The sequence below is a fragment of the Ixodes scapularis genome, unplaced genomic scaffold, assembly GCF_016920785.2.
Source record: "Ixodes scapularis isolate PalLabHiFi unplaced genomic scaffold, ASM1692078v2 PGA_scaffold4__175_contigs__length_147842914, whole genome shotgun sequence".
Lineage (NCBI taxonomy): Eukaryota > Metazoa > Arthropoda > Arachnida > Ixodida > Ixodidae > Ixodes > Ixodes scapularis.
In genome coordinates, this window is record NW_024609879.1 from 115,555,492 (window position 1) to 115,567,597 (window position 12,106).

Consider the following 12,106-nt stretch of genomic DNA (forward strand, 5'->3'; position numbering starts at 1 on the left):
AAAAACAGACACGTGATGGCCATTATCAAAACAGCCGTCACCCATCACGACTTGGAGAGATGATCATGGTGTTTGCTGTTGATTAGAATGAACTGCCACACTGTCATGTGACGCGCAAATCGGGGCCGCGACTAAGCTCCAAAACAGTTTCAGTTGTGTTATACATGTAGGATATTTTCCTGATATACAATTTTGTGTATCGTAACTGATAGACGCAATTTATAGTTTCTCCCAGGGATGTGCAGTATTTCAAATACAAGTATTTGAAATACGTATTTCAAATACTTTCTGTATTTTGCATTTGTATTTAATTACAAATTGGGTAATGTATTTGACGTGTGTATTTAAATATTAAAACGTGGGTATTTCAAATACAATCGTAATTAAATACAAATTTGTGGGCGAAAATACATCCCTCAAATTTATTGTCACGACTCAATTTGCTCATCCTAAGGCGTGTCCAGACCAGGAAGAAAACTACGTTCTGCACCGAATGCAGTGTCTCTCAATCAAGCACAAGTGTTTAGTGACTGTGATTACGGTGCTAGTCCAGGGCAAGAATAGTGACGAAATCGACGTTCACAGGCAGACTGGCTAAATAAGTGCCTGTGACGACTTGTGATGCTTTCCAGCCTGATTTCCATCCATATTTTTGCCTGGAACATTCTAAATGCTGGGTCGTCCAGATTTTCGTAACTGGTGCGAGTTGCAACAATAAAAAAATTCTCTAGCTAGTGCTGCGCGTCTTGGTCGTCTCGGTTTTTTGTTGGTCTATACCAAAATGTAATCGACAAAGAAAGCTGCTTGAAGCTCTGTACTTTTTTCACCTATTACGTCCAAGCTGATTACATATTTTTGTGATTATATTTCTATTACGTTACTAGAGCCTCGCGCACAAACTCCCTAGTGTGCAATGCAAAATTAAAATGTGATACCCAGAAACCCGTTGCAGGTGCCCTGAAGTCGCTGACGCAAATTTTGAGGAATGTATTTGGAAAAGTATTTGGAGGAGACCAAATACATTTGGTTGTATTTGTATCTTGTACTTAAATACTTTTTTGGAAATGTAATTAGATTTGTAATTAACTACATTTTTGACGAAGTATTTTGTATTTGTATTTCAATACATATTTGCATGTATTTTGCCCATCGACCCGTTTTCTTCTGGTGAGGCGCGTGACCGGTGAAACCTTTAACGTGCCCTAAAACGGCGTGTAAGTGTACATATTTTTTTTTCTTTGTGCACTTGAAGTGTCAATAAAGACAAAAGAGTGATAGTTTGAAACAGATGTTTCGTGTGCTTACTTTCTAATCATAAAAACGTTGCTCCACGCAAAAAAAAAGAACAAAATTGTGCAGTGTGCATCCGGGGGAGAGCTAACGCCATCGATCGAGCTTTCTGAGCGGAAAATGATGTCTATATGGGCTTCGTCAAAAAAGTGACGTCAGGCGAGAATGTCGCGTGTCTTCTAGGCTTCACTTGGGAGTGGCTACGGCTGCGCACTCCTGGTGTGGCGTTACAGAAGACCTATGACACCGTGGGGCCCATTGAGGGGTCTCATGGTCTACTCTATTCGACGTGGGCTCGCTCACAAGAAGCATCAGAGTCTAAACCCCGAGACACGTAGAAAGAAAATAACGGACAAGACACAAAATCGCTTTGCGTCGTATTGTCCGTTGTTTTATTTCTCAATGTCTCAGAGTTGGCCATTACCGCGTGACACTACAAATTCGTTTATTTATAGATATATTCTTTTCCCCAGAGGTGATCATACCACTACACACGCAAGTGGGCCATACATGTACATGAAAACACTAGCGTTGAAATGAACACACCTTTATTGCATTCTCACATATCAAAACCGCAAAAAGAGAACCTTTCAAAGCATGAAGTCACGAAGGGGGAGGGGGTTAGAATCTAGTGAAACGCTGAAGTTTACGAATAAAGATAATTAAAAACGGCCACAGAAAGTGTGCTGGGATCCACATGCGGAAGCTGTAGCGGCGTTTGAAAGGTATGCTCTATGATATGTGGTTCTAGTCGATGTCATGGGGTCTTGACTTTTTTGGCGCTTACGCGTTGCCTCTTTTACGTCATAAATGAGGTTCTACGCTCATGGCAGTTCCCGTGCCACTCTGGCCCTCCATTTACTCTGCTCAGCGTGGCGCGCGTGCCATTTCCGCTACTCGGACGGAGAGCGAATCCTGTACTGTCTGGCCATGTCTGCAGAGAGGGGGGGGGGGGGGTATAGAAGACTGAGAAAGCGTGGCCCTTTTAACGTAAAACGTTGTTTCGCAGGGCGCTTAGTGTTTCGTGAAGCCCGATAAGTGAAGCCTGGTCAGAGTAGCCCCGAAGCTCGATGTTGGTTGGTTAACGGGGGAGGTCACGTGAAAAGAGGGGTAAACGAGGAGGAGCTCCACAACCTGTGCACACTGAGGCAGAGGATCTGGAGAGTGTGGAAGGCTCTGGAAGATCGCCAGGTTTATCAGCCATGCATATATGAAACTCAGAGTATCGCTAAACGTTTGTGATGCTCTGACGTATGAAAAGTAATTTCCTGGCCATGTTCTTCTTTTCTGTAGATGCGCCAGAGTAGATTCTGTACTCTGTTTCGCTTTAAGTCCGATCTCAGCCGCACTCTAAAAAATCTATGTGCTTCTACTTTCACGCACACCACTCGGAGAGCCAATCACCGCAACTTACGGAGGCAGCTCAGCGAATGACGATGCCGAAACATATGTTTAGACTAAAAAACGCAGTCTGAGTTGTGACATTGAGCAATGCAAGCGTGACGTTTTGCATTGCTTAATGTCACAACTCAGACTGCGCTTCTTGGTCTAAACATATGTTTCGGCGTCGTCATTCGCTGAGCTGCCTCCGCAAGTTGCGGTGATTCGCTCTCCGAGTGTTGTGCGTGAACGTAGACGCACATACATTTTTTAGAGTGCGACGCTATAGCCCCGTGAAACCGATCAAAAAACGCCAACAGTGCATTGTCACGGTTCTTTTTGTCTTTGCGTGTTTTCTATCACTGGTTGGCTACACTGGTCAGCCCTCCGGCTGATTGGCTCATTCACTACACCGCGGTCAGCCCACCAACAGATTAGCTACACGATTCTGCACTTTTTGCTGCGAGTCATTGGCTTAGCTTGCCATACAGAACCCACAAAACACAAGGAGAGCCGTGACGATGCAGTTTTGACGTTGCTTGATTAGTTCGACCGTATCTTAGCATTGGAAACGGTTGCCCCAAAAGGCGGCGGTGGTAGCGGCGTCTGCGGTTTGGAAGCTGGTGTTGTATGGGCGACGGGGAAGGGGGGGGGGGGGGGTTAGCGAGAGAGAGAGAGGGAGCGACAGCTCGTCTTTCTATACTTCGTTTCAGCTTACGTCCGAGCGCGGCCGATGTTATGGTCCAAAGGGCCCATCAAACAGCGCCAAAAACGCAACGTCAAGGCGTGCTCTGTGCGCTTGATAAGACTAGCCGGCGCAGGAGTACGCACAGAGACACGGCGAATACCGGCTAGTCCTATCAAGCGCATAGAGCACGCCATGACCTTGCGTTTTTTGCGCTGCATGATTGGCCCTTCAGGTCATCGTCCGCGCTCGGACATAAGGTGAAACGAAGTACAGAAATAACTTGTCTGGGCGATGTGCGACGCAAATGGGGAGAGGGCTGTGCGGAGAGCAAGTCGTCTGCTTTTTGCGCAGGGATTGCGATGACGTCAGAACGACGCAGAGCTCTGATTGGCTTTGATTGGAAGTATTCTGGGTAGACCTGAATGGTCTACCCACTATTTTTTCTTCAATCAGCCACAACGCGTCAGGTGTTTTGACATCATTGGACCCCCTGTCCAAGAAGCAGACGAACTTGCGCTCCGCATAGCACACCCGACGATGAAGCCTGTGGGTTTTCGCGAATGGATGCTCAGAAAGTTAGTAATACAAAGAAGTTAGCGATTGGAAGTATGTGCTTCACCGTCTTCGTATGTTCACTTTTCCAATGAGTGAATTTGAACCCTATATTGTTGTACCTACTCGGTAAATATATGTTGTAAGTGCTTACTCGTTTTCCTCTATGACAGTTCTAGTTTTCTTCTGGCGACCGTTGATTTTTTTTTTCACCGAGACATCGAGGTCACTAAAACAAGGAGCGCACGCTAGCAACTTTTGAACAAAGCATGTTAGAACCTGAGAGCCCGGTAGAGACAGCTTGAAGTGAACGAAAAGCGTGTAGTAAAGCATTCCTGAAAGAAACATGCCAATCATTACACCGTACTGCATGTTTTCGACTGATCGCACAATGGGACTGGCCGACAAGAACAAGAGAAAGACGAACCACAACACTGGGAATATCGTTGGCACTCTGTACGGCCTCGGAGCGTTCTTCATGGTCACTCGAAGCACAAAAAATGACGAAATTATGAGGAGGTTAAAAAAACAGAACAAAAACACCATGTTCGGGACGAGGTTATCGACGGAGCCGATGGAGGCGTACACCTGAGCCAAGAAACTTCGCAGCAACAACGAAGTGAGAGGAACGGATGATTGGACGTTGATGGTTCCGAAGATTGCGGGAAGCTGGCCATATCTGGATATGGTGAGGATAGACCTAGTGCTGCTAAAGAATCCGGCGCACATGGTTCCGAAAGTGCTGATCGTCACGGCTAGCGCAATGAGGACGGCTCCCGAGGTACCCCAGGTAGCTGTTGCGAAGGAGACGGCGATGGCTTCGGAGCTGGCGACAGTGGCAGGTCCCAGGATCACGAAGTAGACAACGTTGACCAGCAGGCTGAGGACCGTCACGAAGGTAATCCCGCCAAACATAGCCAGTGGTATGTTGCGACGGGGGTCTGTCATCTCACCGGCGATGCCGGTGATAGACTGCCTGCATGCGCCAATACGAAAGTTTAGACCCTGACAGTAGTAGTATGGTATTGAAATGGAGAATTTAATAAAATATACATGTGAATTTTATACAGAAATAAAACGCGCTTACGAAATATTTTTCTTCGTTCAGAGTTCCTGAAGCAGGTAGATGGTGGTACAATATGAACTGGTCTTGGGGCGTTATAGCCGTTACTTCATAAAAGTCACGCGGGAAGCCCCGATCAAGCTAAGCGGCTAGAATAGAAGCTGGAATGCACTGTCACTTCTCTTACTGTCGCAGTGTGGCTGTAGGTTTCATAGCATGCCGGAGCCACACCCTTAGGTATTTTATCCCTTTCGGCTAGAACTAGTCTAGGTCTGTTTCTATTGCCGAATACTGTACATCAAGCCATGGCCATAAAAAAATACAAAGACGCAGGTTTTCTACTGCACCTAGACTACAAATTTATTGAAAAAGATCCATTGGTAGATACTTAGGGAATACGAAAAGCCACATTCGTCCGTCTTTGAGAAACGCTAACGCTGACCCCTTCACTTTTTTTTTTGTTTTGTTTTGGCTTGGACGTGTGCGGCGTTTTTCAAGTGTCGTGCTAACGTATTCCCTAAAGATCCACCAATGGATCTTACTTTTTTTGTTTGCCGCCTACTTGGCCTAGCGCTATATTCCGTTCACCCTGAAGCTGGGACTAGAAGCTCGAGCTCGATGGCTTCCGCAGAGATTTGGTTGCGCGTGCCTGCGCGTTCACACTTGTGTTAGCCAAGGGGGATGCGTATTATCGGGATGAGGACGATTCGTCACATGCGCACTCGTCACAGGACGATTGGTCACAGGACGATTTGTCACATAGGAACATTCGTCACAGGATGACTCGTCATGCGGGCAACTGGTCACATCGACCGAGTCTGCACGCATTCCCTGATGAGGAGTTTCACGATTTTCTACTGTCCCATAAACCAATGGTTAGAAAACCTAATCTTAAATACTCATCCGCCTAATCTCAAATACTCATCCGCCTTTCCTCTCATTATATTACGGGTCTTCAGCAGGTTGATCTCAGTTGCTGTCTTGAACGAGTAATAATCCGACTGGCAGCGAAATCAGTAGTTTTGCCTTGCATACACCTATTTGACAAAAGCAATAAGTATCGGAATTCTTTCTGCTGGATGTGTACGAGTAGCCCTCGTGCAGCATCAGGGCTCTACCTCTCTCTGTTGCGATCACCTCTATCCTTTTGAATGTAGTCTCAGTTCAAAAATTGTCGCTCTTATGAGGCCTCCGCATTCACCGTTCCGGACGGACCCAATAGCTAAAACGTCTGTTATAAATTCTTTGACTTTGAGAAGTGAAAGACATGCTAAGATAAGAGGCGACCCACTTTGTCATGCCGAACCAAATTCAATGTTCGGGACCGAACCAGAAGCTGAAACGTTTGTTACAAATTCTTCGCCTTTCAGAAGCCAAAGACATACTAAGATATGAGGTTAGCCACTTTGTCCGCCTGAACCAAACTGAACAATACATTTTTGGGGAGACGAACTGTTGTGTCCGGTTGGCCGCGAACTGTCCGGTTGGCCGCGTGACGAGTCATCCTATGACGAATGTTCCTGTGTGACGAATCGTCCTGTGACCAATCGTCCTGTGACGAGTGTGCATGTGACGAATGGACCGTATCCCGTATTATCGGCACCGATTCGATGTCCAGGGGGCGTGGCCAATGACGTCACGGACGTAAAGATTATATTTTTTTGTTATTTTGACGTAAACACGTTTTATTTTGGATGCCGCCGACTGCATTTTGAAACGTCGGTCGGTCGGCGAGTGTGCGTGGTCGGGTTCTCGGCGGCTCGGCGGTGTCCTCGCTGGTGTGTGTTGTCGACGTGCCGCCTGTTCGCGTTTCGTTCTGTTGCGTATCAATTGCCAACATCCCGGAAAATCAAGGTAAGCGTTTTCTAGTTCCGTTCACGCGGTGCCGTCCGTCCCTCCTGTTGCAAATAAAGATCTGTAGTGTCTAGAGTACCGTCCGACGGCACTTTTGCAGAGCATTCAAGTGCCGTCCAACGGTTCTCCACTCACGAGTTAAGTTCCGTTCGAAAGTCTCGTATAAAACAAATTGTAAAAACGAGATTTCCTAAGTCGAGCGTAGCTTAGTGGTATGATGTCTGCCTCATGCGCAAGCGGTCGCAGGTTCGCTCCACAGTGCAGGCTTACTATTTTTTTTTCTTCAAACATTTCGTTTTGTTAGGGCATTTGGCGATGTTTACGAATTTTTTTTTTTACAATTAATGCTGAAAAAAAAGAAGAAAGCCGTTAACTTTTTGTAACGCCGAATTAGAGCGCAGCTCTTGAGGAGGAGGAGGGGAAGGTACGGAGAGGAGGCTATGTCCCTCTTCCCCTGCTGTTCGCCTCCCATTTAGGGGAACATTTTCCACTAAATTTAGCGGGAAAAATTTTCCGCTAAATTTAACAGGGAATTGTTCAGCTAGATTTAGCAGGGAAATTTTTCCGCTAAATTGTTTTTTTTTTTTTTTGGGGGGGGGGGGGATTTTTTCCGCTAGATTTGGCAAGAAAATATTTCCGCTAGATTTAGTGGGGAAATATTCCCGCTAAATTTAGTGGGAAAGTTTTCCCGCTATAATTAGCAGAAAAATTTCCCGCTAGATTTAGCGGGGAAAGTTTTCTTCTAAATTTAGCGGGGAAATTTTCCCGCTAAATTTAGCGGGGCACTTTCTACTTTGCTAGATTTAGCGGGGAAATGTTTTGCTAGATTAGTCAAGGAAATGTTTCCGCTAAATTTAGCGGGGAAATGTTTCCGCTAAAGTTAGCAAGGAAATTTTTCCGCTAGATTTAGCGCGGAAAGTTTTGTGCTAAATTTAGCGGGGAAAATTTTCCGCTAAATTTAACGGGGAAACTTTTCCGCTAAATTTAGTGGGGAAATCTTTCCGCTAAATTTAGCAGGAAAATTTACCCATAATACACCGCAAGGTTACGCCGACGCCGACGCCACTCAAGCCGGAAACGGGCATCTAAGAGCTGCGCTCTAAAAAACAAATGTTGTCGACGAACTTTCGCTGAACAAAATGGTATGGGACTTCCTCTCCGAAGGTGCATGGAGACAGCGGGGCTTGGTTTGCCGGCTGGACACCGCGAAGCGGCGTGTACGACGGAGCCACCGCATACTGTCGCCAAGGTCACGCACGACAGTGCTAAAAGCGCCTGCTAATTGCTTTGGATCACGCGGCACGAGCGCTCCTGCATCGGGTGCTCCAGTCATGCCAGTCAAGGCTACTCGCTCGCCGCTTGCACGGCCTTCGCAGCTATCATATGCAACGGTGACAATCCGTCGTATTACACACAAGCACAGTTCCAAAAAAATGCGTACAAAATTAATGCAGCTAGGTTCTGTCGCTCCGGTACTCGTAATCTTCACTTGCAACAGGCGCCGGTCGAATTTTGAAAACGGAGAACGCTTACCTTGACGTTCTTGAGAACGCGACGAGTACAGGCGGCACGTCGGCAACACGCACCAGCGCGGACACCGCCGAGCCGCCGAGCACCCGACCACACACACGCCGAGCGACCGACAATTCAAGATGCAGGTAGCAGTATCCAAAATAAATCGTATTGTTTACGTCAAAATAACAGTGAACATTATTGTGACGTCCTCGACTTCAAAACAAAAATGCCGTTGTTTTACGTTCATGAACGTCATTGGCCACGCCCCCTGGACTTCAAATCGATGCCGAAAATACGCAGCCTAGCAAGGGCAGAAAGCTCGCGCTGAAGGCGGAGCTTCTAGTATGAACGGCGTATAGTGCAGGGTTCACACTCCATTTTGTACCACAAACCACAGCATACACACTCCGCACACCAGCAAGTTCAGACATGCCCAGCATCCGCGCGCTCATTGGCTTCCTCCCAGTGACATGGCCTCCCTCTCGCCTTCGTCCTTTACTACTCTCCTCCTTTCTAAGCAGCGCGCTACCCTTTCCACTCATTTGTCCACAAACGGACGCCGTCAGCTTTTCCATGTCAGGTGGGTACTGATGCTGACGCATTAATATAATAAGTTGTTGGACAGAGCTAGGAACTCATTTTGCTGGCCCGATTTCATATGTGTGTCAAGGCACCGCAGCCCCGAGCACGTAAAGTGAAAGATTACGCTGCAGACCCCAAAGATCCTTGGTTGAATCCCCACCTCCGCCCGTTTCCAGATGAATGAGGACAGTACCGACGTGGCTATTGTGTATCTATACTGCGCGATGCTCGTTGAGGGATCCATGCTAGCGGTGCTGTTCTGTCTAAATTGTTCATCTACAGAATAAACACCAGACGCCCTTGGGGCTGAATGCCTTCACCCTGTCCAAATATACACCCAGCACTATGTCATTGTGCATCACCGGCTTGCTGCGCTGAACTCCTGACTTGGAAAATTTCATTGCGCATAGGCTTGAAGTTCGAAATTGTACTCTTATGAAAACTATTCGTTGTCTTAGTTTTCCTAAAATCTTTAACCAAGAGCACGCTATACTTGGAGCGTTCTCTCTAATTTAGATCACGTAAGAAATGTTACCTACCAGCCCGAGTAGGATACATTGCAGGCGTAAAACGCCACTACTATTTTTGAAACCGTTGTGTCAAGGGTGAACATTGGAGCGTCATGAAGGTGGTTCACTAGCAGAAAAAAAGGTTGAGAGTGTTATTACTTTTTTTGGTTGTGCCATAAAACATTCAAGGGCTTCAGTACATAAAAAGTAGCCAACAAACTCACCTCTGAAAGCAAAGATGGCTCCTGTGATAACGATCGAGACTAAGATTAGGCATTTTACTGTAGAAAGCACTCCTTGAACCCTCGACGATACTATCACCGAGAAAGAGTTGATGACAGTTGCCAGACCTGTGGAAATACATCACTTGTTTTAGATATAGCACTTTACAACTTGGAACGGGCTATGTCCACCGTAACGGTAATCAAGAACTCGTGTTCTTTTCATTTTTTTACAAAGATCCGTGTTGCAGCTGCTTTGTAGGGGCAGCGAGTGATTGCCCAGCTGCATGAGATCAGTTTTTGTTTCATTACTTTGGTCTTCCCCATTGTTTACTATGAAAAATAAACAATGTTACAGTATCAGCTTGTACGATTAACAATTCGATTGGCTATATTCCTTATGCCAGAAACTTTCGAAATCGAAAAAAGGTGGACATCGAGCTCACCCTATATAGTAAGCTTTCTAGGGTGAATGCAATGAGAATGATATATCTTAAAACAAACAAACAAAAAAAAAAACAATTGCGCGCAAAGTTTGTAAGCAATACATACGCCTCTGTTTTTTGTTGAAGCTATTCAACAGAAAACCAAGGCGTTTTAGTTTATCGGGCGCTTAAGTCATCTCAATTAGATTTGTGGCCGAGTATATGTCGCTTACATGTGAAGATGAGCGTCACTATCACTCTCAAGACATAGGGGGCGCTGCACGTCGGGTAGATAACTCCAAGGAGGTAGGTGGACATGGTTAGTCCGTGCAAGGTGGCTGTCATCGGGTCAGCGAGTGTTACGTAGCCCCAGGCCATCATAAATCGGATGACATCTCCCAGTTTCCCAAGTGACTTGCAAGCCTCCGAAACGTAGGCGTAGCTGCCGCCAGTTACCGGAAGCATTGAACCCATCTCGGCGTAGCAGAGTCCTCCTGCATAACGAAGCAAAACGATCACTGACGTCCGTAGCAGTCACCCCCTTCGGCTTTTTCTGTTGTCATCATAGCAGGGGGTTTCTGGTTGTTTGTTTCGGCAGTTCCATAGCGGTTTCCGCGACCGGAAACAAAATCTAGACATGCCTTGCGCTTGCGCAGTGGAGGCATCTTTGATGCGGTAAGATTTTGTGAACGCAATATAAAGATCTACGCAAACTCCCTAGCACTGCATTGTGGTTATACGTATACAACAAGATATGATCTGCCCTGAAGTTTAAGAGTTCCGTTTTTTTTTTAATCTTCACGCCTAGACCTTGCCATAAACTATATTTCTTTTTCAAACACCTTAGGGGCAACCATTTGGAGGACAACATTTAATAAGCCACGAGGCGTGGCCCTTCAAATATTACGCGCTACCAAATACTGTACTAGGAAGAACACATTTGACTCCGCTAATGTGCTTTATTCAGCGCGTCTACAGTGCCAAACTTTACCTTAGCGTTGTGTTACGTTTCCGTTTATAAGAATCTGATCATTAAAAGAAAATGCAAGCCATTGTTCCGGCCAATTTCAACTTCAGCGAGGTATGCTCAACGCAGTTTGTATAGATTTTAATGTAGGTTATATATTCTAAGACTGCACGCCCCCCCCCCCCCCCACACACACACGCACACACTGCTAGAATGGGACGAAACAAAATTTATATAACAATCGACTTTTTATCCTTAACCTTAATTCAGCGATAAACAACGTTTCCCAAAACGTAGCGGGAAGGTTTACCAAAAATGTATTTTACATCGCTGGATTCTTAGCAAAGACCAAGCTGTTTCTTTGACTGTCATACTCAATAATTTTACAAAAAAAAAATGATTATGTTCCCAAGACTTCGCAGTTTCAAAAGGGAGTTTTCGTAGACCGTTTTCCCAGCTTCGCTACGCTCTCCGAAACGAAGACGCCACTATTGCGCATGTGCGGCGCTGGCCTTGCCTTCAGAGTCCCGGATCTCGCAGCGGGCTGCGGAGAACATTGCGGGATAGCGGAAACCATCTACGAAAACTCCCTAAATATAGCATCGCGTGTATCGATTCACCACAAACTGTCGTAATTTATCAACCCATTCCGAATGCGGCAAGCACATTGTTTCGGCTGAAGAAACTATCTGGACCGCGAGCTGAGGTATGTTTATTATGAATACCAAAAGACAAACGAAGGTATAACTAAAAGGACGCACAAAGAGAGAAGCCGCGAACATCAACGCTTCAGCTGACTTTCCATCTTTCTTTCTTTCTTTCTGTCTTCCTTTTTTCTATCTTTCCACCTTACCAGTTAAGTCCACTGACAGCTTAATAAACGCAAGGTGTGGCACGTCCCAAGCTCCTACAGGGTATCCTAAGCGGATCTTCTGCTAAAAAAACTTTCTGCAAAAGTAGTTGCCTCCATATAGGAAGCTCAAACGTTCACCAACTGTGCATGGAGCAGGTCGGTCTTACCGTGTGAAATCTCATGCAGTAGTTCTCATCCTGTACAAAA

At 46.0% G+C, this 12,106-nt stretch overlaps 1 protein-coding gene across 1 annotated transcript; it reads right to left on the reverse strand.

Moving 5' to 3' along the window:
• Nucleotides 1-4,060: 4,060 nt before the first annotated feature.
• On the reverse strand, nucleotides 4,061-10,744 carry LOC8051559 (Y+L amino acid transporter 2). The gene is made up of 5 exons (XM_042293675.1): nucleotides 10,618-10,744; nucleotides 10,313-10,573; nucleotides 9,658-9,783; nucleotides 9,464-9,560; nucleotides 4,061-4,886 (listed from the first exon to the last, which is right to left on the reverse strand). Exons 1-5 carry the CDS (start codon nucleotides 10,742-10,744, stop codon nucleotides 4,061-4,063), a joined length of 1,437 nt encoding a protein of 478 aa, XP_042149609.1.
• Between the last annotated feature and the right edge of the window lie 1,362 nt (nucleotides 10,745-12,106).

What these genes read in the sequence shown, in the direction of transcription:
- LOC8051559 (XM_042293675.1), bottom strand. Translation starts at nt 10,744, where the DNA reads ATGCCTCCACTGCGCAAGCGCAAGGCATGTCTAGATTTTGTTTCCGGT. An exon ending in AACAGAAAAAGCCGAAGGGG is followed by an intron (nt 10,574 to 10,617) that starts GTGACTGCTACG and finishes TTCGTTATGCAG; the next exon opens with GAGGACTCTGCTACGCCGAG. An exon ending in AGTGACGCTCATCTTCACAT is followed by an intron (nt 9,784 to 10,312) that starts GTAAGCGACATA and finishes GTATTTCCACAG; the next exon opens with GTCTGGCAACTGTCATCAAC.